General features: G+C 38.8%; 1 protein-coding gene across 1 annotated transcript in view; it reads right to left on the bottom strand.

Moving 5' to 3' along the window:
• Window positions 1–18,685, bottom strand: part of ASAP2 (ArfGAP with SH3 domain, ankyrin repeat and PH domain 2) — a gene marked incomplete at its 5' end in the record, with an annotated part of 49,524 nt that extends 30,839 nt beyond the window's left edge. Inside the window, 6 exons of the mRNA XM_009082464.1 lie at window positions 4,340–4,426; window positions 4,923–4,998; window positions 6,373–6,458; window positions 8,326–8,455; window positions 16,989–17,038; window positions 18,611–18,685. Coding sequence (XP_009080712.1) covers window positions 4,340–4,426; window positions 4,923–4,998; window positions 6,373–6,458; window positions 8,326–8,455; window positions 16,989–17,038; window positions 18,611–18,685 — 504 coding nt within the window. The remainder of the gene's footprint in view (window positions 1–4,339; window positions 4,427–4,922; window positions 4,999–6,372; window positions 6,459–8,325; window positions 8,456–16,988; window positions 17,039–18,610) is intronic.
• Window positions 18,686–21,539: the final 2,854 nt, after the last annotated feature.

Genomic DNA, 21,539 nt, shown 5'->3' with positions numbered 1-21,539 from the left:
ACAAGATGCATCATTTTGTGTTTTCAGAGCATGCACATGATAAAATATACAATGATCTAAAATGTAAGAAGACATTTCCTAATAGCAATTAACTTCATACACTTCTTTAGACATTCTCAGATGGAATGCTGCTCCTTTGCAGCTTCAGCAGCACACTATGCAGCCAAAGCTGTTCAGTGCTTGTTGCCTCAACAGCAGGGCCAACACCTGACAGGTCTGAAACATTGTGGTATGGATGGAGCTATCACCTACACCTCTGTTCAGCACATTTAGGACTGCAGGATTTCAGGCTCATTCTGAACACACTGCTGGAGCTCAGTGGTCCTGAGAACAATGAGCTGAGCTTCATGCAGGCTGCAGCACTCCTTGGGGCTCCTTTTCCACAGAAGCAACCTGTGCCCACTTCCTTGCCTCTCCACTAGCGACCTAGGAAGCCTTATCACATAGCCACAACATACATCTGAGGCTTTGAAAGGCCCTTCCAAACCACCACGTAAATGTCTGTGCCTGGCAAACCATCCCTTCAGGTTTAAGCCAGTCTGTTTATCGTTCCTCTCCTGTCTGTTTGCACAGAACTATTTGGTTTTGCACTCTAGCTGCACAACATAAAAACAGAACAAGATCTAAAAAAAACGTCCTGTCACTCATTAAGAACCACTGCACGCACACATTTACTGACTTCTGAGGAAAACCTGATCTGACGCCGCCTATTATGCCCTACCAATGCCCTGATCTCTGCCTCCCATTAGTCAGTAAAGGAAGTCCACTTCCAAGAAGACTAGAGGCCTTACAGGAAATTAATTTCAGCTCTCCCCATCCTCAATTATGAAAATATTTCAGATGACCTCCCACACCTGCTCATAGTACCATTCCTGTTACTCAAGTCTGTGCTGCTACTTTTTGCACATTATTTTCTGCCACATTTCAGCTGCCTCCCTTCAGCTGTTGTTTACACTCAGTTGCTGTGTTTGGCCAAACTGGCAAACCAGTAATACAAGCTTCCTGCCTCATTTCAACGGGAGAGGAAGCTGCTGTAGCTGACGTGTATTTCCACACATTCATTACCATGAACAGTATCTTTAAAAAATTTAATACTATTTCACAGAAAGAACTTAAACATATTTTCAATTTTAAATCCTCAGTTCAGGTCACCTCCAAATCATTAGTGTCCAGGGATGGTTTTCCACAGCTCTCTGACACTAAGTTAATGATTTGATCTAGCTCCCAACAGACGGATGCCACACCACAAATCATCATCACAATTAACATCCTTCCTGGCAATTTCAGCATGCCTTTTTCATATGCAAGCTCTCCAACGGATCTTCCCTTATTTCTGGTCTGCATATTGCACATAACAGAGACACAAATCACAGATAACTAGGTCAGACCCAGTGGCCTCATTGGAGGAGCAGAAACAATGTACATTACCTATGGGAGGAAATGGATTGCTGCAGGATAGAAGAAATACCTAGCACAGAGTATTGTCATTTTAAATATCTCTTGACCATAACAAGACCAGAAAAGGCTGAATCACACAAGCTTAAGAAACTGAACTTTGACCACTTTATCATATTTGAAATGCAGATAGGCAGTAAAAACAAAAAGAAAGTGAGTCATTTCATTGCAGCATGTTTTTAGTGAATCACTTCACTGACCATAAAGAGGTTTGAAATTATTTCCTCCAAAGTCTAAGGACAGAGTGACTTCTAAGCCAAGCTGAACAGCATAGCTAAAAATGAAAGAACATGAAAACAGTATTCTCTAAAGATGATCTGTGACTACTGAAGAGATAGTCTAAAATCCTATTTATCAGCCCCACTATGTGAACACAACAGAACCTTCCACACAAAGTGCTTCAACTTACACACAACAAATTTTGGCTCCCATGTGGAGCATGTGGCATTCCACAGCTCCCATAGAAGCAGGATTTTAGACTGGATCACTCCTGTGCATAAAGCTGCCAAAAAGCCCTTACAGCCCTTATGAGAGTTCCTCTTGCATTTGCAGGATCATCACCAAGAGGATGTTCAGAGATCCACTCCTTACCTATTATAGCCCTGCAGAGCCTCTAAAAGATGTATTTGCTAGAATCCCCTGCAGAGAGCCTTTCCTACAGCACAGTTACTGTAATTTTTGTCAAAAAATACTGCCAATAAACACAAAATTGATACTATTTTGTAGTGGTCTAAACAGATTATAGGTTCTACAAAAGATGTAGGAGAGGCAGAAAGAAATCTAAACACTACAGTCACAGGAGGTGACCTCACCAGAGGTCATGGGAATGAGAGAAATTAAGGCAATATGACTCTAAGCCTGACTCTGAAACTCGTAGGATGTCTACAGTTTGGAAATAGAAGTTCAAAAATAAAGAATTACAAAGGTGTACACAAAAAGACGTATCAAAAAGAAGTTTTCAATACAAACCAGCTTTGAGGAAGTTCTGTGCAGAAGGAAACTATGTGTACAGGCACAAAAAAGTTCACTGTAAGTGGTGTGTCTTTTCTTTTTTTAAATGCAACAGAAACAGTATTTGTCAACATTCTATTATTTCATACATTAAGTCCATTTTAATTAAAAGTACATATATCTTCAAAATCTTGCAAGAACATCAAATCAAGCAACTGGATTTAATTTCCAAAAGAAAATACAAAGGAAAGCACCCATTTGTCCTACAGCAAATTTGCCCAAGAGCAATCTCATAACTTTTTTTTTTTCATAGTAAGCAAACCAAGGAGGAGAGGAACAGAACCAATCTTTTCCTGCCAACAGGCAAAAGCTCAGAGGAAAAATCCAGTTTCTTGAAATTTGAATGAGAATCATGCCAACTATTTTCATTAAAACATAGTAACACTTACTCTCCTAGACTTCGGTCACAAAATGTAAATGCATTTCAGGAAGGAAAAAGAAATAGTTATAGTAAAGAAAATTACAGTGCAACAAGAATAGTATTAGTGGGTTCTACAGTAAATTATACCAGAACTGTTTGGCATCCCACTGACTAATTGATGTTTTGAAAAACTTAGAAATAATTACAGTACTTCTCATGCTCTGTAGGTAAGCATCTACATCTAAATTTGCAGAATTAATAAATCATGACTATAACATAAAGCACTTCTTATACTTGTAATTTTTTTAATGCCACCAAACCAGCAGAAATAAAGCATTTGGAAGTTTTTGGCAAATCAGTGAGTCCTGAATGCCAGGCAGAATCTAAGAAAGTGCCTGCAGACTGCAGGGGACTTTGTACATAATTGTCATTACCACAAACTTCACAAGGTAATAAGCAGCACCTCAAAGTGAAAAGCGTTCACAACTGCTCCAAATGCTTGTCAGCAAGTCATAGAATCATATGGGTTTGGGTTGGAAGGGACCTTCAAAAATCATCCAGTCCAACCCCTGGCCATGGGCAGGGACATCTTTCACTGGAGTACATTGCTCAACAACAATCATCTGTCACCAGTAAGAGCTAGGAGTCACCATAACTTTTACAGGAAGATCAAAGCAAGACCGGAAAAGATCAAGGAAGTCTGAGCTCTACAGACTAAACTGTTTCATTGTGATCCCTCTAAGAAAGAGAATCTGAAAAGGGGGAGGGGGTTCATTCATCACTTACTCCTGGCCCAGCAGCCACACAAAAGAAGCTGAGTGGCATTTATTAATATGAAGAGGAAGCACTAGCAATCCAAAACAAAAGTGGATCAAATATTTAGGATTACATTATACAAAAGATGCTTACTTCCATATCAGAGTTTGCTGAATGAAACTACTCCAGAATTCTCTAAATTTTAAATCTAACAGTAATCATAATCGAAACTCAAAAAATACTTACTTGTTAGACTGTGAAACTGACTCAGCTCATGCACATTTGAACACTGGCACCTTGCAGCAGAGTAGCAAACTTAGTCATCATTTTTGCAGATGATGACGAGAGGTGTTGTGGGATTTGAAGTTCAGTTTTATATAATCTTTATACAGTTTGGAATAGTATCGTGAGATCTGGTTTTACTAATAGGGTCTCCTTGAGTTCTTTCAGTCTCAGTTTGATCAACATAGACACTATTGTCTGTTAGCTTAGACACTGCACCAACAAAGTATTTTGCAACAATGGTAACCAAATGAAATTACTTTTCACAGTCTCACATTTTTAGGAGGCAACAATTTATTTTTTTACAAAAACGCCTCCGCTAGAAACATTCAATATCAGCAGCAATACAAAGATGAATAAACAAAAGAAATTAGATGGCTGATAAAAGTTAAAATAGTTCTTTTTTGAATATTAACATTACATTAGAAGTAATTAAAATGGGTATTCTAAAGTCAAACCACCCTATATGCTCACCTCTTTCTGATCAACTTGGAGTGCTGATTTTAAAATATCTCTAAGCTGTGTTAATTGCCTTCTTTCTTCATCCTGTGCTTGTTTAATCTAGAATGAAGGAAAACACAGGTTAAAAATAACATTATCATTTATTTTTAATGCAGATCTTTCGAACTTGTTGCTTAATTGGATCATTTTTCTGAGGAATGTTCAGAAAGAATGAAAACACAAAGAAAAATGCCATCAGTTCATTTTCCTTTATATCTTTAGAAAACTTGATAATGGCTAGGATGTTGCTGCGTTAAGATTTTGATATTACCTCACAGTGTTTTTGCTTCCTTGTGTTCAGTTTGAAACCACACATCATTCTCCACTTAGTCGGTAATCACTTTAGAGTAAAAGCTGTTTTCCTAGCATTTTGCACAGTGGGGTCCTGAACTGAAACTGAGGCTTCTGAATGCTTTATTATAACAAGATTTTACACAACACCCTACTCAAAACCTTAAAATGCTGACTATTAAAACAGCCAATCTGAACCAAAAATATCATGCTCCTACTGTAAAAAGCTAAATTTACAACACAAATGTGAATGGTTGCTACTCACTGTATAAAGATCTGTCGAGAGTGTCTCTATTGAAGGCTTGAGACTTTCAACTGCTTTTAACCCATCCTGAAAGAAACTTAAAAAGAAAAGCAAAAAGCAAGCTGTTATTAAACTTTACTTTGCATTTTCCGTTTAAACAGTTGCCAAAGGAAGACATGCGTATTATTATGCCATGCCATAACTTCAAAACATTAAACATTTTTAATGCATCTTTGACTGATCCACCTCTCAATTTCCATCGTAACTTATTCTAACATGCAAAATCCCCAATTAGATTCAGTACTGCCACAATCCACTGCCACATAAATTTTCCTCATTCTCACCTCAAACACAGGTTCTCATCCCACTTTTTGAAGGCTCAGAACAAGCAAGATTCATTTGTAGAACAGCAAAAGCTCTAGTAGATATAAAATAATTGTGACTTCTTGAAGCCAAATAATTTCATGTCAGACGCAAACTTTCTACTAAAGGAAACCCCCTTTGTTTCCCAAGCCTTAATTACGGTCTATATGCAAACTGAATATGCTACATTTTACTGTATTGAATGTATTTTTGCACTGGCAGAGTAATGCTATCTATGCCAAATATTCGGGGAAAAGAAAAGTGAGATTTAGCAAAAGAGTTCAAAGAAATTACAATTACATGCACATTTCACCAAAAATTGCTGCACCGTTTGCAGCATGAAATATTTTCACCCTGGGAAGCAGACATGAAAGTGACAACACAATACAGCATTTGTGTTGTTGAAATTTAATTAAATGTACTTAGCAGATGAATGACATACTACAAGTGAAACTGATTTTTAAGGCAACATAGCTACACAGGGAAAATACTACACAGATGCAGACTGGTCTTTTCAGATGAAAAGTTACAGAACAGGTTAGCAGTTGTTCTTTCAAGTTTCTAGCTGTGACTTTACTGCTACATCACTGGTTTGTAAGACTACCATAAAAAAGTACATCATTCTAATGAGAACTATATGTTCTATTACTGGGTCCTCCAATTAATTAGAGAAAGAGTGATTATTTCACTATCATTTTATCCCACTGCTTATGCAATTTATTGGTTTTGAGCGCAGAATTAATTTAGATCATTGCTAGATACACTCAAAAAAAGTCCATCAAAACTAATGGACCACTAAGTAATAGTCCAAACTAATAGCTCTGTTTCAAGAGTAGTTTATAAACATGCCAAATTAATGTCTGGCACTGCTTGGGAACACACAATTATATTATATGCCACTAGCTCAATCTCACTACATGTTTTGGAACATGGTAACAAAAGCAATGACTAATCTATGACAAAAGCAATCTGTCAGAAGACATCAGCAAGAACAATTGAATCTTGGATTTATTTTGAAAATTCTAAGAAAGTGTTATGATGATGTCAATAGTTTAAAACAAAACATTGTTCCAGTCACTGTGTAAATGTCATGAAAACTAAAACATACTTGCACTGAGCATGAAAATACTTGATCAAGTTCTGAAGCAAATCCACTCCTTTTTTAATCTTGATTTCATTGACTTTCAGCAGGTACTGTTAAAACAGTAATTCACAGAATAAATTAATGATTATTAATATTAATTATTACTAATATAGCATTATTCTTAACATTTTCTTTTCAGCTATATTTCAACAAACTTTAACAACTGCAGATTTACAAGACCTAAAACAGAATGCATCAAACAGAGGCTTCAAGGGTTAAATCACACAAGTGGAATTATTGTCACTGTTGATTTTTGATATCCTCTGAAAATATTTCACCATGATTTGTTCAAATTGTTAAAACAGTTTTTCAAATCTGCCTATTGATTTTACCCTTTTCTCTATCAAATCCTTATACATGGTGGTTAGAGCAAATGACAGTTTAGCAAGAGATTTTTAAAAAAATTCTACTGTCAAGCTCAAAAGAAAGTGCAGTTAGTGTCCTTTGCACATGGCAATTCAAAGTCCGTATGAAGAGGCAGCTCCTCTCCTGAATGCCACAGCACAAAAGATGTCAGCCATGCAAGTAGAAGTATGACTGACCAAATATTTGCAGAAGTCCTTTAACTGTGTATGAAATGACAACAATTTTTAATCCTGGCTTAGACAGTGACCTCCAAGCAAAGGAGTGATCTTAGTGATGCTCTAATGCATCTGGTTTTCCCTTAACTGCAGCATACCCTAAATGTTTTAAACCCACAAAAATAAAGCAGCATTCACGCGCTAGCTTTCAATGCTGCAGATTTTTATTCAGGAGAACATGTGATAAGCCTAAATGTAGACATGTGCACTGGATAGTATTTAGTTAGAAGAATCACCTCTCTAGCTACTGTCAATTTATAATGGAGTTCTAGGCATGGGTTCACTTCCTAATTTATAGACAACTAGTCTGTACTTACGATACAAACTCAGTATGCAACAGTTCTGATTCACAATCAAAAAAACCCCAAAGTCCCCTTTTATGACTTTTCAGAGATAACTGAGTGCAAACTTCTTTTCCCCAAAATCAGAAGAAACACAGAGTACACTTCAGCTATTTAAGGTAATTTGATCCAATTTCAGAGACTTCACCCTGCATTATGACTACAACTGACACAGCAAGAGAGAAGCATCTATTCCTGACTGCATTTTAGGGAGGATACAGATGGGCAATTAGCTGACAACATCCATATGTTTATTGGGTACTCAAATCCTTTTATCAGTTTTGAACACTTTAGCCTGACCCTGTAGAGGAATGTGAAGCTTTTGTACTGAGTATGAGTGCATGCAGTTAGTAAAAGTGATACTCAGGACAACTGCAGCTATGCTATGCTGGCACATGAGCCAAATTAGCTGCAATCATCGTAGTAACAACAGAAGAAACACCCACGGTATATTTTTCTGTTAATGCATAGGAAAAATGAACACAGTAACTTGAACTCCCAACCACGGAACCAGACGCGTTCTTAAATAAACCGAACCAAAACCATTCACATCAGATTTAACATACTGCAAAATCACAAAGATTTCCAAGTAGAAACATTCTGAAACATCTTGAAAGACAACTGGATTCCATTCTTAGCACTTTTTTCTGCACCAGCCCAGCAGTGTGCTAGACTAGAGTCTCTCCTCATACTAACGCAACAGCTGTCAGCAGAGGGAACAATTCAGAAAATGATCTAGGGCTTATAGTAACTTTATTGTAATCTCTTTGTGTTTTATTGAGCTTTGCATTAATTTACTTGTGAAATGAAATTAGAAAATATCTAAATTCCCTGCAAACTTTGCACATCAGGATAATACAAAAATGCGTTTTCACAGAGTCCACTAATAACTTGGCATTTCCTTTTACTATCACAACTGTCATTAAACAATTGTGTTTTTCAAAATTTTCCTAAAAACATCAGCAGAACAATATGAATTTCACACTGAATCTTACCTCACACATCTGTAACTGGAAGAACCTTCTTTCTTTCTCCATCTCTTCTGCAATTTCAGCTCCACTTATTTCTGTGCGGATCATCCCATGCAGCTTAGCATGCTCTTTTTTCTCCTTCTCTATTTTTGTACTATAAGACAAAAAGAATCAGTTAATGAAATGAGAAATCCACGGTCTCTCAGGAAATCTGATTATTCAAGAAGTCTACTGACAGATGCAGAGCCAAACTCCTGTAGCTTTGAATATGACTTAGTTCCAGATGACATTTCATTTGAAATATGACAATGACTAAAGATCAGCAATGACATACAGTAGCTGAAATCTAATTCAATCATCTGTTAAAATAATGTCGTGACAGATATTCCAAAAGAAGGCATTAAATGAGAAGAAGATACTCAGTTCTGGCTCTGAAGAAAGAAGATCGAGAAACAAAATAATGAATTTTAATTGGAAGCGTAGGGGAATGTTTAATCCCAACAGAGCAAACACTGGTTAACAAAGTTCAATTATGTCACCAGATTTATTGAGTCTTGCCTGTCATCAAGTCGTCTTCTATATATACAGGGTTTCCTAAGCCAAAATCACAGTTGCTGTCTCCACTTGCTGCTGAGCCAGTTGGCACTGGGAATGCTGGCCAGCCGGCTGCGTTGCAGACTTCAAAGTCTGCTAGACCAGCTGTCCTAATTCCCTAAAAGTTTCCATGAACGTTTTCCAAAAGCTCTGAATAAAACAGGTTCTCCTTCAGAATATAAATGAATAACCAATGCCTGCCATACTCCCCTAAACACACTTGCGCACTTGTTACAGCTACTCTCCATATTATTCCTAAAGGCAGTGGCATAATTGTACAACCCAGTTAGACAAGCCTGGCATGAAAAAAAGATATTAAAGAGCAAAAATACATAAGTGTGTTTCCTTTTAGGGGACAAACTTTCAGTTTGCCACTTGCACTGTTTAGAACCTGAACATACTGAAAAGAGCTTCCTGAGGAAACACTACACTGCTTTGGAACAAGAGGAAGCACTACACAGGAATACAGGAAGGAGATCAGAGGAACGAATCACACACACAACTGTCCAACCTCCTTTGGGTAGTCAAGTGTCTCTCAGCTCTCTCCCTGGAAAGATGACATGTCTCAAGTGCTCTCTTAACCTGATGTTAACATAACCCTAATAGCTTATGGGAAAATGTCCTGGATGGTCTAAGGACTTCCAATCAAAAAAATAGTCTGCTACCTCCTACCTGACTCATACTACAGGACACTTTGTTTCTAGGGAAACAAAGAAACCCTGTACAGCAGTGTTGCATGCAAATCTTCTGAGTGCTAAAGGTCGGCTGTGTTTCCTATCCAAATGCAAGGACCAATTCAGCTTCAAGCATCACTCTACTGTGACATTAACCAAATCCTCCTGTCAAAAACAATTCTGTGACATAACACTGTGGGATTTCCAACCATTACAGGGTAGTCAGGTGTTCTATGCAGAGCAATTAAGCAAAATTAGTAAGAAAATCATAAAAACTCAAAATATTCTAGAAGAAATAAGAAAGAAGCAAATGTTTTGTAATGCTGCTGCTGTTAAAGCTCGTGCAGCACATACCACATATACAGACTTGGCTAAGATTAAAATCTGAGCACACATCAGTCCATTTACAACACAGCTGCACATAACTAATATACAGTGAGCTCAGACGTGTGGAAAGACAAGCAAAGCTGAAATACAGGATGAAGAATTACAACAGAAACGGCAAACAGATACAAAGTGAATGGTCTTGCCCATCCAGTTTCCACTCTGAGACTATTTGTACAGCTCTAACTTGAAAAGCAACTATTTTTCAATATAAATTATAATTTGCATTTCAAATAAATCCATTTTGCCATACAGATCATGGTATAAACAAACACCAAATACTAGTATTTATTTTCAGCCAGTCAATAAGGGTAAACCACCACAGCACTCTAGGTACATGCAGCAGAAGTGAACTGGCTGGCTCGAAGTAACTCTTTCTTTCTCTCCTTGCCCACACAGCAGTAAGTCAGGCACACGGACGTGAGAAAGTGCAGAGACTGGGAATAGCACCTGGAAGGAACAGACTTGAATTGGAAGCACTCTGGAAAATGGAGTACTTCTAAGAGCTAATTTGTTTGACAAAGTAATATTATACATTTTCATTTCAAATACTCTTTCTTTGTCTAGTCTTCCTTTTCAGCCTGATGCTCCAGGCTGTGGCACTTAGCCTTTCAGTGTAAGGGCCTCCATTTTCTTTTATCCTACTGCCTGTCAATAGTGACAGTAAAGCATCACTCGAGTCCTGAATGGAGAAGTCATCTTTTTCTTTTTGAAATGCGGGAAAGCTTTTTTCTTTCACTCATCCTGCTCTGGATGATGGGGGAAGCAGGCAGAATAAGCAAAATGTGTCCAAACCTTTCCAGCATTTCATGCAAAATATCTGCAGATTTATTCAAAGATTTTGCCATTTAGTTTTCAGGTAATCTCTTTCAAAATAAAAATACTTAGTATGACATCTCAGGCTCAAAGCAGTATATCATGGATGTGGTTTACACCTGGACTTCAGAAAAGCCTTTGACACCATTTCCCACAGCATTCTCCTGGAAAAACTGGCTGCTCATGGCTTGGACAGGTGCACTCTTCACTGGGGAAAAATCTGGCTGGACGGCTGGGCCCCGAGAGTGGTGGTGAATGGTGTTAAATCCAACTGGTGGCTGGTTACAAGTGGTGTTCCCCAGGGCTCAGTTTTGGGGCCAGTCCTGTTTAACATCCTTCTAACTGATCTGAATGAGGGGATCTAGAGCGCTCTCACTATGTTAGCAAATTGCATGGGCTGGGCAGGAGTGTTGATCTGCTGGAGGGTAGGAAAGCTCTGCAGAGGGATCTGGACACATCTGATCGATGGGCTGAAGCCAATGGTACGAAGTTAAACAAGGCCAAGCGCCACGTCATGCCCTTGGGTCGCAACCACATTAAGTGCTGCAGCTGGGCGCAGAGTGGCTGAAAAGCTGCCCAGAGGAAAAGGACCTGGGGATGCTGGTCAATAGCCAGATGAACATGAGCCAGCAGTGTGCCCAGGTGGCCAAGAAAGCCAATGGCCTCCTGGCTTGTATCGGCAATAGCGTGGCCAACAGGACTAGGACACTGGTCATTCCCCCATACTTGGCACTGATGAGGTCACACCTCGAATCCTGCATGCAGTTTCGGGCCTCTCACTAGAAGAAAGACACAGACGTGCGGGAGTACGTCTGGAGATGGGCAGCAAAGCTGGCAAAGGGTCTGAAGCACAGGTCTGGCTGTGGCTGAGGGAGCTGACATTCTTCAGTGTGGAGAAAAGGAGGCTCAGGGTGGACGTTATCGCTCTCTACAACTATCTGAAAGGAGGTTGTAGTCAGGTGGGGCTTGGCCTCCTCTGCCAGGTGACTAGCAACAGGACAAGAAGAAATGGTCTCAAGTTGTGCTAAAGGAAGTTCAGACTGGATATCAGGAAAACTTTCTTCTGGAAAGGATTGTCAAGTATTGTCAAGCTGCCCAGGGGAGTGTTTGGCTCACCTTCCCTGGAGGTATTTAGAAGACATGCAGATGTGGCACTTAGGGACATGGTTTAGTAGTGCACTTGGCATTGCTGGGTTTATGGTTGAACTTGATAATCTTAAAGGTATTTTCCAACTTAAATGATTATATTATTCTATTCTATGATTCTACATTATAGCTACTTTGTTTAGCACTTTGATTCTATGTTATTATTTTCAAGTGTGACCTGCACTTTGTCTCATGCACTTGCTTTAAAAGGAAACACGGCAGAAATAGCTACGATCTATGAATATCAATGATCTACTGAGTCCAGTTAGAGCTCTGAAGAAGTAAATTGACAAAAGCTTGCAGAATTTTCAGACAGCTTTTTTTTATATTGTTTAAAACATGAGTTTACCAAACTGGAAACACCATCACTTAAACAAATATGCAGACATCTTTACAGAAAGCCATACATAGACTTGGTTCATTTTTCCATTGACTTCAAATGGTTCAGAAACAAATCAATAATGATAGAGTTATACTCAGACACAAGCACTTGTTTTCTTCACAGTAATGTAATGCTACTGCCTTGATCTTATAATGCCATAAGCACATTCAAACAGCTTGTTCTCTTCACTCCATTGTGCATAACAGACCTCATGCCCAGGTTTTAAAAGGAGAATGGCAAGGGAGGAGTGGCAGCCAGCCTTCCCAGGGATACCTTGTTTGTTTTCATTAATCCTTTACATTTCATATCATTAGCACAACACTTATTAACAGAGGATTTATGAAAATAAGATGTGTTTACAAGCCTCAAGATAAGACACCTTTATTTAAGCAGCTAATGTTTCTTTCTGTTCAGGAAACTCAGGTTTATATCTGAAATACAGATACATTCAGCTAAAAAAATAGTAAATAATACATGTCAGTAAGCTTATGCTTCTATTCTCTGTGCAAAATTGATACAAAGTCATTACCTCAGAATCTACCACAACAGGACTGATTACACTGAAGCATGTGGGTGAAATCTGGCTCAGTGCCTTGCTGAATCCAATCTGCCTGCTGGGAGGATGAGCAGTTTTTATAACATGTGTACTCCTTCCTCATGTGCTCCCCTGGCACGTCTGCCATTAGTGTTTAAGTACATGGGGGAAAGCCTCATATCAGAAGGAGCTCTGTCTGCATCAATACTCCCCAAAGGACACAGGCTAGTCCCACTGCACTGCTGTTGTGGCTGGCAGCATCTCCCAGCTCTGATGTGGGAAACAGCAACTCTGAGGTCCCAAGAGAAATGCACTGCTTTAAAGCTTTAAAAACATTTTAAAATCTTTATGGCTCCAACTGAATCATGTTAATGACTGATGCTGATAAAAGATGAATTATTTATAAATGTCACCTCAGGATACTCCCAATTTTTGACTGAGGTGCTCCTCATATTCCCTTATTGGAGGGCAGTCCCAAGGTATAAAGAAAAGGGATACAGCCCCTCTCAGTTACGTCAGCTAAGGTGAGCCTCAGGAAAAGAGTCTCAGAAGTTAGGTAGCTACAGTGTGAAGAAGGTGCATCATAATCAACAATGGTAGATGGTGATCCAAGAGTATAAGAATGGATCTTAGTATCCCTCTCCCAAACAAGAGGTAAATACACAGTAATTTTTAAACAAGCTTAATTACATACAGAACTTAGAAGTAGCAGCTCAGAAATTGTTATGGGCATAAAGCAAAACAGATGCCATTTTAAAATTAACTTTATTTCTTTTCAAATAGGTCACACTTGGATATATTTGCACTTGAGAAGTCATCACACAGGTGCAAGTAAGAGAGATGAGATAGTGTGACAAATAAGCTCTAATTCTTCCTTACAAAGACAGCAATCAGGATGAAGACTGTCACTTCTCCACAGACTACAAAAATACCACTGAGATATCTGGCACATAGCTTCACAGGTCTGTACTTGTGACTAGGAAATGCAGATGAACAGTCTGATTTTAAGCATATGATACAGAGGGATGCACAGAAAAATGAGCAGCCTTTAACAGTTTGTTAACTCAAAGGGAAAAGAAAAAGAAAGAAAAAAGAATACAAAGAGTTATTCACATATTTGAAGAAGTATCACTGGAAAAGACAGCCAACTAAGCACAATCCTAGGATTGGTTTTAGACACAGTCCAAACAAGGAGTCATATAAAGCAACACATTGAAGAACCTCTGGTTATCAGCATCTACATCCACTATCCTGTTCTGGCAACACAAGCTATAGGCCAGACTGAGGTTAGCTCTCCCAGTCCCTTTGTCCTTTAGGTTAAAGCACAGACTGTGAAGATACCACAACATAAACCACCAAAATCCGCACTTAAGAAATCTTGAGGTCAGTCTGCATCCACGCACTGCTACAGATGATCGAAATGCACAGCTGTAAGGAAGTTCAGATCCATTTGGGACAGCCACAGAATGAAAAGTTATGTTCTCAAGAGACCTCAGCAGCATATATAATAGCAACCAAGAAAAACCTTGCTGTTTTTCTCTGTCCAAAACATAGTATGAGATAAAAGCTGACCTGAACAGATTCAGGCTCAAATTAGCATTCTCATCCTAGCTTCAAAATCACATCACTAAACTTCCCATCCCTGATTTGCAAGGACCAATGCTCAATAATGACAGTGCGTAACATCTGCACTTACCTGGGAAGTGATCTTATGCACAAAAGGTCTGACAAATCCCACTGTCCTACTGCAGGGGCATGGGTCTCAGGGAGGTTCTAGTCTGAATTTAACTCAACAAAACCATGGAAAACTGGGCTGCTCCTTCATATAAGGAAGACAGTTTACACTGAGAAACAATATTCCCGGATTGTGAAACTTAAGCAACAAAAAGTAATTTCTGCTGTTGTAACATAACCACAAATACACAAAAAAAAGGGCAAAAAAGCAGCCTATTGTTTTAAAGAATCATCTTGTACATAGAATTCCCAGACACTTCACCCCTGTCCTCAAGGAGAAGATCCTATGGTCTTGATCAAAGTCAAGGAGTCTGACAGGCTGGACTATGAGTTTTAAACTCTGGAATATTGATGTGGAGCTTTCATCTAACCACTTAAAAAAACCTAGAGCACACAGCAATTGTACCAGTCCACCTCTTAGAATAGCACAAAAATGGTTTGTGGATTGGAAAGAACTTCCTGATGAACATGTGCTACCTTCAGTTTTTGCATGCTGAATAACCTGACACGTAAATGGCTCAGAAATGAGCACTGACAAGGAGATGTGTTTCACTTGTTAAAATAATCTTGCAGAAACTACAGAAGTAACTCAGAAAGAGGTAGTTCCTTACAGCACAAAAAGAAACCCATTTCAGATCAAAACCCAAGTGTCTTATTTGAAAGCAAAGTCATAAAACAGGCTTTCTAAAGGACTGCTGGTTAAAAGACAGATAAAAAAAGGCATTGTACCATGCAAGCAACAATAGACTCAATCCCACAGGCAGAAAATAAACACAAGGTCAACATTGCCTTTTCAGGTCGTGAATGAAATAGCACACACAGCAACATTTCCAACATGTCCTTAAACGCAAATGAGAATCCTCAAATACACAGGTTCAAATACATTTCCTAAGAGGATTTTTTACTTCTCAAGTAGTTAACTAAATTAAATAACAACAGAAAATATATCTGGAGCATCTGACTCTGAAACAGACTGTGACTAAACTGTGGATCAAGTACAAATCTTCACATCCCTGCAACACACTCATCCTAGAGCGTATTCTATCAGCAATTCTAAAAGCACCAGAGAGCTCAGTAACAGTGCTCTTGGTGTCTGTCCCAGCAACATGCAAATTTACTTTAAATTCTGCACAGAAACTTTGTGGGATGTCACGATGAATAGCTGTACACGAGTAAAGCTTTCAGATCCAGCAATCGAGCACTGGTAGACAACAGCAGGCTGAATTATAGGATAATTCTTCATGGCCTATTCTCAGGGACCAACTGCTGCCATGAGTAATGATTAGAAATCTTAATCAATTCAACAGTAAATAACTGCTATGGCACCAAATGAGTTTGCTCACTGGCATCAAGAACATGAAACACTGGAGCCATCACAATCTTCCAAGGATTTAGACTGTCAGACCAGAGGTTTAGCTCAATATTTCAGAATGCCTTGATATGACAATCCAGCTATAGCTAGCAAGTTCCAAAAATCAAAAACCACTCAGGTCCTCCTCACAAACTGAGGTGGGAAAGCAATAATTAGACCATTCTCACTGTTATTCACAAAAGGAATAATGCAATTCAGCTAACTTGATAAACTTGTTGCTTTTGTGAGTAAACCAGCTACAGGAAGAATTTCTCAAGACTTCAGATGGACTAAGTCAGTGGGCACACCAGACAATCATTATAACTTTGTGCAATTAAAAAACATACACAAATGGTGCTAGATTCTCAGCCAGTCTAGTTGGCTGTGAATCTGTAAGCTACTTATGTTAAACAGTGTCATCATATGTGATTTTCCTGGACCTGTATCCCCAGAACCAGTCTGATACATGCAGCACCATTTCAGATCAAAGATACTGGACACATGGCTCAAAACTCAACTGACAGTCACAATCCAGGTAATACTGTAATGTGGAGTAAAACCCACTACAAAATACTACTTCACAGGCTCTTCAGCTGTGCTAACACAATTGACCTGGACAACCCAGGAAACAACTGTTCCTTATGTGGGGCACTGAACCACTTAAGATTTACAAGGTATGAAAATCAATTGTGTTTCATATTAGGTGTTGAGCATTGTTGACTTAGTAGTGTTCTCCAAAAGCAGAGGAAGTTAGAAAAGGAACTGGACTTTCACATGTAGTAGATTACAAAAGCCAGTAATAAGGATGCAGAGACACCAACTTTCATGGCACTCAAACACACACACACACACAAGACAATTTACTCACTACATAAGATGGATATTACAGAATTTGAAATTATCATATCCACGCACTTAAATTTTCTCACAGCTCCAGGTGTTAAGAACAAAAATTATAAAAATGCTCAGCTTCTCAACTGGGACCTCCATCTGGGGCCTTAGTATTAAATAATGACCTTTACAGATTACAGTTACACTTCCCTTTTAAATAAAAATTTAAGAGATACATACACTTTTGTTTCATAGTCCTTCCAAGCTTTATCAAAGGGTTTTTTCAGGTCCTGTCAAGAAAAAAATACAAGCAGCTATTTACATGAAAAATACTGTGGCTTTAACAACAAAGACAAACCTTGGCCACTTGCAGTGCCTACAAGAATAAGGGACTTCACTAGTTGAATAGCTCACCTAAGGGTTGTGCAAAAGCAATCTTGCGCATACGAAAAACCAACTTGTAAAAAGCATTGATACACTCATGTTTTTAAAAGCATCACCATGATGCTTTTTACTCTGGTTTTTACAGCTCCATTTTACTCCTTAAAAGGTATAATACCATGTTATCCCAAGAGCATACTATGCAATTAATCCAATCAGCTAGCTTCTCATCATTCTATATCTGGCTCTGCTGGAAACAAGTGCCTATCCTGAGGCTGCAGTACAGCCTTGGCCAAGGACTTGATTCATCCCACACACATTACAGAAATCAATTTCCCACTGACTTAATGGGAACAGTATAGGTCATACAGCTCAACATAACTAATTCCCTGAGAATTTTCAATATTCCAAAATTCCTTTATTTTCTTTCCTCTGCAAAAGATAATTTGGATAAAATGACCTTAACAAGTTGTAAAGTTATTTCACTGATGTCTAAAAATGCAACAGCTGAAATTCTGCTCAAGTTCAAGAGACCAGACAACTACCAAAAAAGAGCATTAACTGTCAGATACTGGAAAAATTTGCAACTACAGATTAGGAACTAATTCTTACATGTCAGCTAGTTATTTTGACAATTACTAAATTAACTAGAGCAGCATTTGATTATATTCTCAGGAACATGGGGCAACACTGTATTGTAATAATGTACTTATTCTGACACACAGAAAGAGAAGAGCAAGAAGAGTGAAACGTGGTGAGCAAACGACACAAAGATAAGAGGCCTATCTTACTAAATAATCTACTTATCCTCCAGTAATTTACTGAGACCATTTTTAGCCTATGTACATTTTTCTTCTTCCTTCAATGTCCTAGAACAATAGCTGCCAGTCGCTTCCTGCTTGCTCACAAGTAAACAAAGCACAAGCCAAATAAGTTTGTTGGCTATAGACTCTGAAATTTATTATAAACATACCATTTGAGTCTTGAGTTGCTGTTATTTCAAATAGGAAATATCCTCAGGGCACAAACAGATTACAGCTTCATTTAAAAAAAATCCTATGCTCATGCAGTCCAATGTGATTTTCGTAACAATCTGTATAGTTCCAGGTAAGTTTAGAATGCTAAATAAATATATTAAATATAATCCTTTTACATAAAGTACTACTCTCTCCTCAACTAAGTAAATATGTAAATTCTTACACCTCTTTCTCTACTTATCTTCTGTAGCTCAGGGCTGCTTTTAAAGCTACTCAAATGCTGCTTTGTATACATAGTCAAAAGCATGTGGTATGTGAAACCAAACAGAAAGGATGAGCTGATTCACAGAAAAAAACCCAACAAACACACACCCAAAAGCCTTGTTTATTAAGCTAACACATTACTTTAATATCCTATGCCTTCCATCACATAAGATCACTGCATTAGCTAAATGCATCTATTGTACGAACAATAAACATATATAAATAGCAAGATAAACATACCCCTTTTACTCCTTTCAGATCTCCCTTCAGCAAACTGTCCAATGGAAAAGTGATTATGTTGTTCATATTCTGAATCTGTAACAAGAAAATTACACCAAATGATTTAATATGCTTAGACGCAGAACATAAACTGTCTTAATACACACACTTCCCAAAGTTTCACAAGGAAATTTACACATTATTTTCCTATCCCTGACTTTGGAAGACGTTCATCAACACAGCCAATAATCACAGATGGAAGTGACATGAGTGAATTAAACTTACTCTGGAAACACTATAACCAAAAGCCACCAGGAAACCTCCAGAATTACCGATGATTATAAATATCTCATCCAACAGTGACTGCAAAATAAGATCACTAATTTTTACATTGTCTGATTTCACCATTTAAATTAGACAAAAACAATCATACCATTTTTCAGAACTGGTAATTTTAAGTTCATGATCATGTCTCTTCAGATCTATTCCATAAAACCTATCTGCTCCTCTCATAATATATGACATTGTGATCTGACAGAAGTTATAAAGATGAAGAATACTGGCCTGTAAAAGAGCCACTATTCCAATGTTTTCCACCTATTTTAAAAAGTAATAGATCTGCCTTATTTATCTCATGCAAACTCTGAAATGAGGATTTTATGAAGTCTTCAGTATGTAAGCAATTCGAGAGAAAACAAGTACTTCAAGAAGATATTGTTGATGATTTGAAATGAGGGGGGTGAGTGCACCATCAGCAAGTTTGCAGATGACACAAAGTTGGGGGGAGTGTGGATCTGCTGGGAGGCAGGAGGGCTCTGCAGAGGGACATGGATAGGCTGGAGAGATGGGCTGATTCCAATGGGATGAGGTTTAACAAGGCCAAGTGCTGGTCCTGCACTTTGGCCATAACAATCCCATGCAGCACTCCAGGCTGGGGACAGAGTGGCTGGAGAGCAGCCAGGCAGAAAGGGACCTGGGAGTTTGGAGAGACAGGAAGCTGAACATGAGCCAGCAGTGTGCTCAGGGGGCCATGAAGGCCAATGGCATCCTGGCCTGGATCAGGAACAGTGTGGTCAACAGGACCAGGGAAGTCATTCTGCCCCTGGACTCGGACCTGGTGAGGCCACACCTTGAGTACTGTGTACAGTTCTGGACCCCTCAGTTCAGGAAGGATATTGAGGTGCTGGAGTGGGTCCAGAGAAGAGCAACGAGGCTGGTGAAGGGACTCGAGCACAAGTCCTGTGAGTAGAAGCTGAGGGAGCTGGGGGTGTTTAGCCTGGAGAAGAGGTGGCTCAGGGGAGACCTCAGGTTGGTCTCTTCTCTTAGGCAATCAGCAGTAGGACAAGAAGGCACAGACTCAAGCTCTGCCAGGGGAGGTTTAGGTTAGATTTTAGGATTAATTTTTTTATGGAGAGAGTAATCAGACATTGGAATGGGCTGCCCAGAGAGGTGGTGGATTCACCACCCCTGGAGGTTTTCAAGATGAGACTGGATGTGGTACTTAGTACCATGGTCCAGTCACCATGGTAGGACTGGACTTGATGATCTTGGAGGTATTTTCCCATCTGGCTGATTCTATGATTCTATGATAATTTCTAATGAGGACAACAGTAAAATAATCATGGGTTTAGATAAGTACCTGTATGTTAATATTTTGATAAGGAAGAAGAATGAAGACTGTAGGAATAAGATAGCCAGGACAAGAAAGACTGCATGTCCAGTCCTTTATGATTCAGGGAAAACGTTCAAGGTATGGGCCATAATGTCTAGGCAGAGAGTTTGAACTTTGCATCATGTAGCCACAAATGCTTCTATTTCTTCAGGAATAATGTCAGAGATATCAAAGACCCTGTTAGCATAACCCATCCAGAGAGGAAAGTATACTAACACAAATTACAAGAAAAAAATATTTCCAATTATGATGCTTCAGCCTTCCCAGAATGGAAAAACAGCAAACATTAACATCCTAAGGGGCTCCATCCCCAGTGGTGCTCAACAGCCAGCAATCAAAGTGAAAGTGAACCCTCATCAATTTTAAAGGTTACACAGATTGTCTCTGCATGGGAAGGCTAAAAAATGTAGAAAATCTGGTCTTTTGAACTCCTAACACAACTCACATTTCCCCTCCTCCACCCTACTTTTTCTTCTCCCCAACAAACCACAGGACTCAACCACAGCCCTTTACAATCAAAAATTAAATTATAACTGTATATTGGTTTGTTTGGGGTTTTTAAAATAATTCCTATAAAAACTGAATGCGCAATATCTACACATGCTTAGCTGGCAGTGCTGGAAACCATCCACTTCCTAAGTTTTCAGCAGTACTACATCTGCATATCAACACAACCAGGCTCAAAGGCAACAAAATCATGTGTTGGAGATAGAGGAGGTAAGCAAAAAGGTTTAAACTATACAAAACCTAGGCAGAAAAATAAAAACTAGCAAAAGTTGCACATGCACATCCAGAATGGCTACCCAGGTGGAGAAGGAGAAGATGATTTTTCCAAGGTGTCATCCCATGCAAACTTTTCTACTTTGTTATTCTATTTTATGAGTATGATGCAGTCAAATGTCTAGCCTAAGGATCAATACTTTCATAGTCTCCATTTCATTATTCTTCAAATACAATAAACAGGCAGAAAGCAACAACAAAGTATTTCTCAACAGCAGACTCAAGATAACTTGTTTTTCCTTAAGTCAGAAAAGAAAAAATGTCAGACCCTGAAGTATTATCCCAGACACATCCATGTAAACATCAATCAGCCTCCGAAACAGTTATAGATGTTTCCTAGAATTTCAAGTCATGGAGCCTAGAGTCCAAAGCAGCTTTTTACACAAGAATAGGAGAAAAAGCTCTACATTCTTTTCAGAGAGTCATAGAATTTAAGGGTTGGAACGGACCTTACAGATCACCTAGTCTCAGCCCCCCCTCCCATGGGCAGGGACACCT

The sequence above is a fragment of the Acanthisitta chloris genome, unplaced genomic scaffold (genome assembly GCF_000695815.1).
Source record: "Acanthisitta chloris isolate BGI_N310 unplaced genomic scaffold, ASM69581v1 scaffold9709, whole genome shotgun sequence".
In the NCBI taxonomy this organism is placed as follows: Eukaryota; Metazoa; Chordata; class Aves; order Passeriformes; family Acanthisittidae; genus Acanthisitta; species Acanthisitta chloris.
The sequence above is the reverse complement of the archived record's forward strand: the minus strand, read 5'-3'. Positions and strand labels throughout refer to the sequence as shown.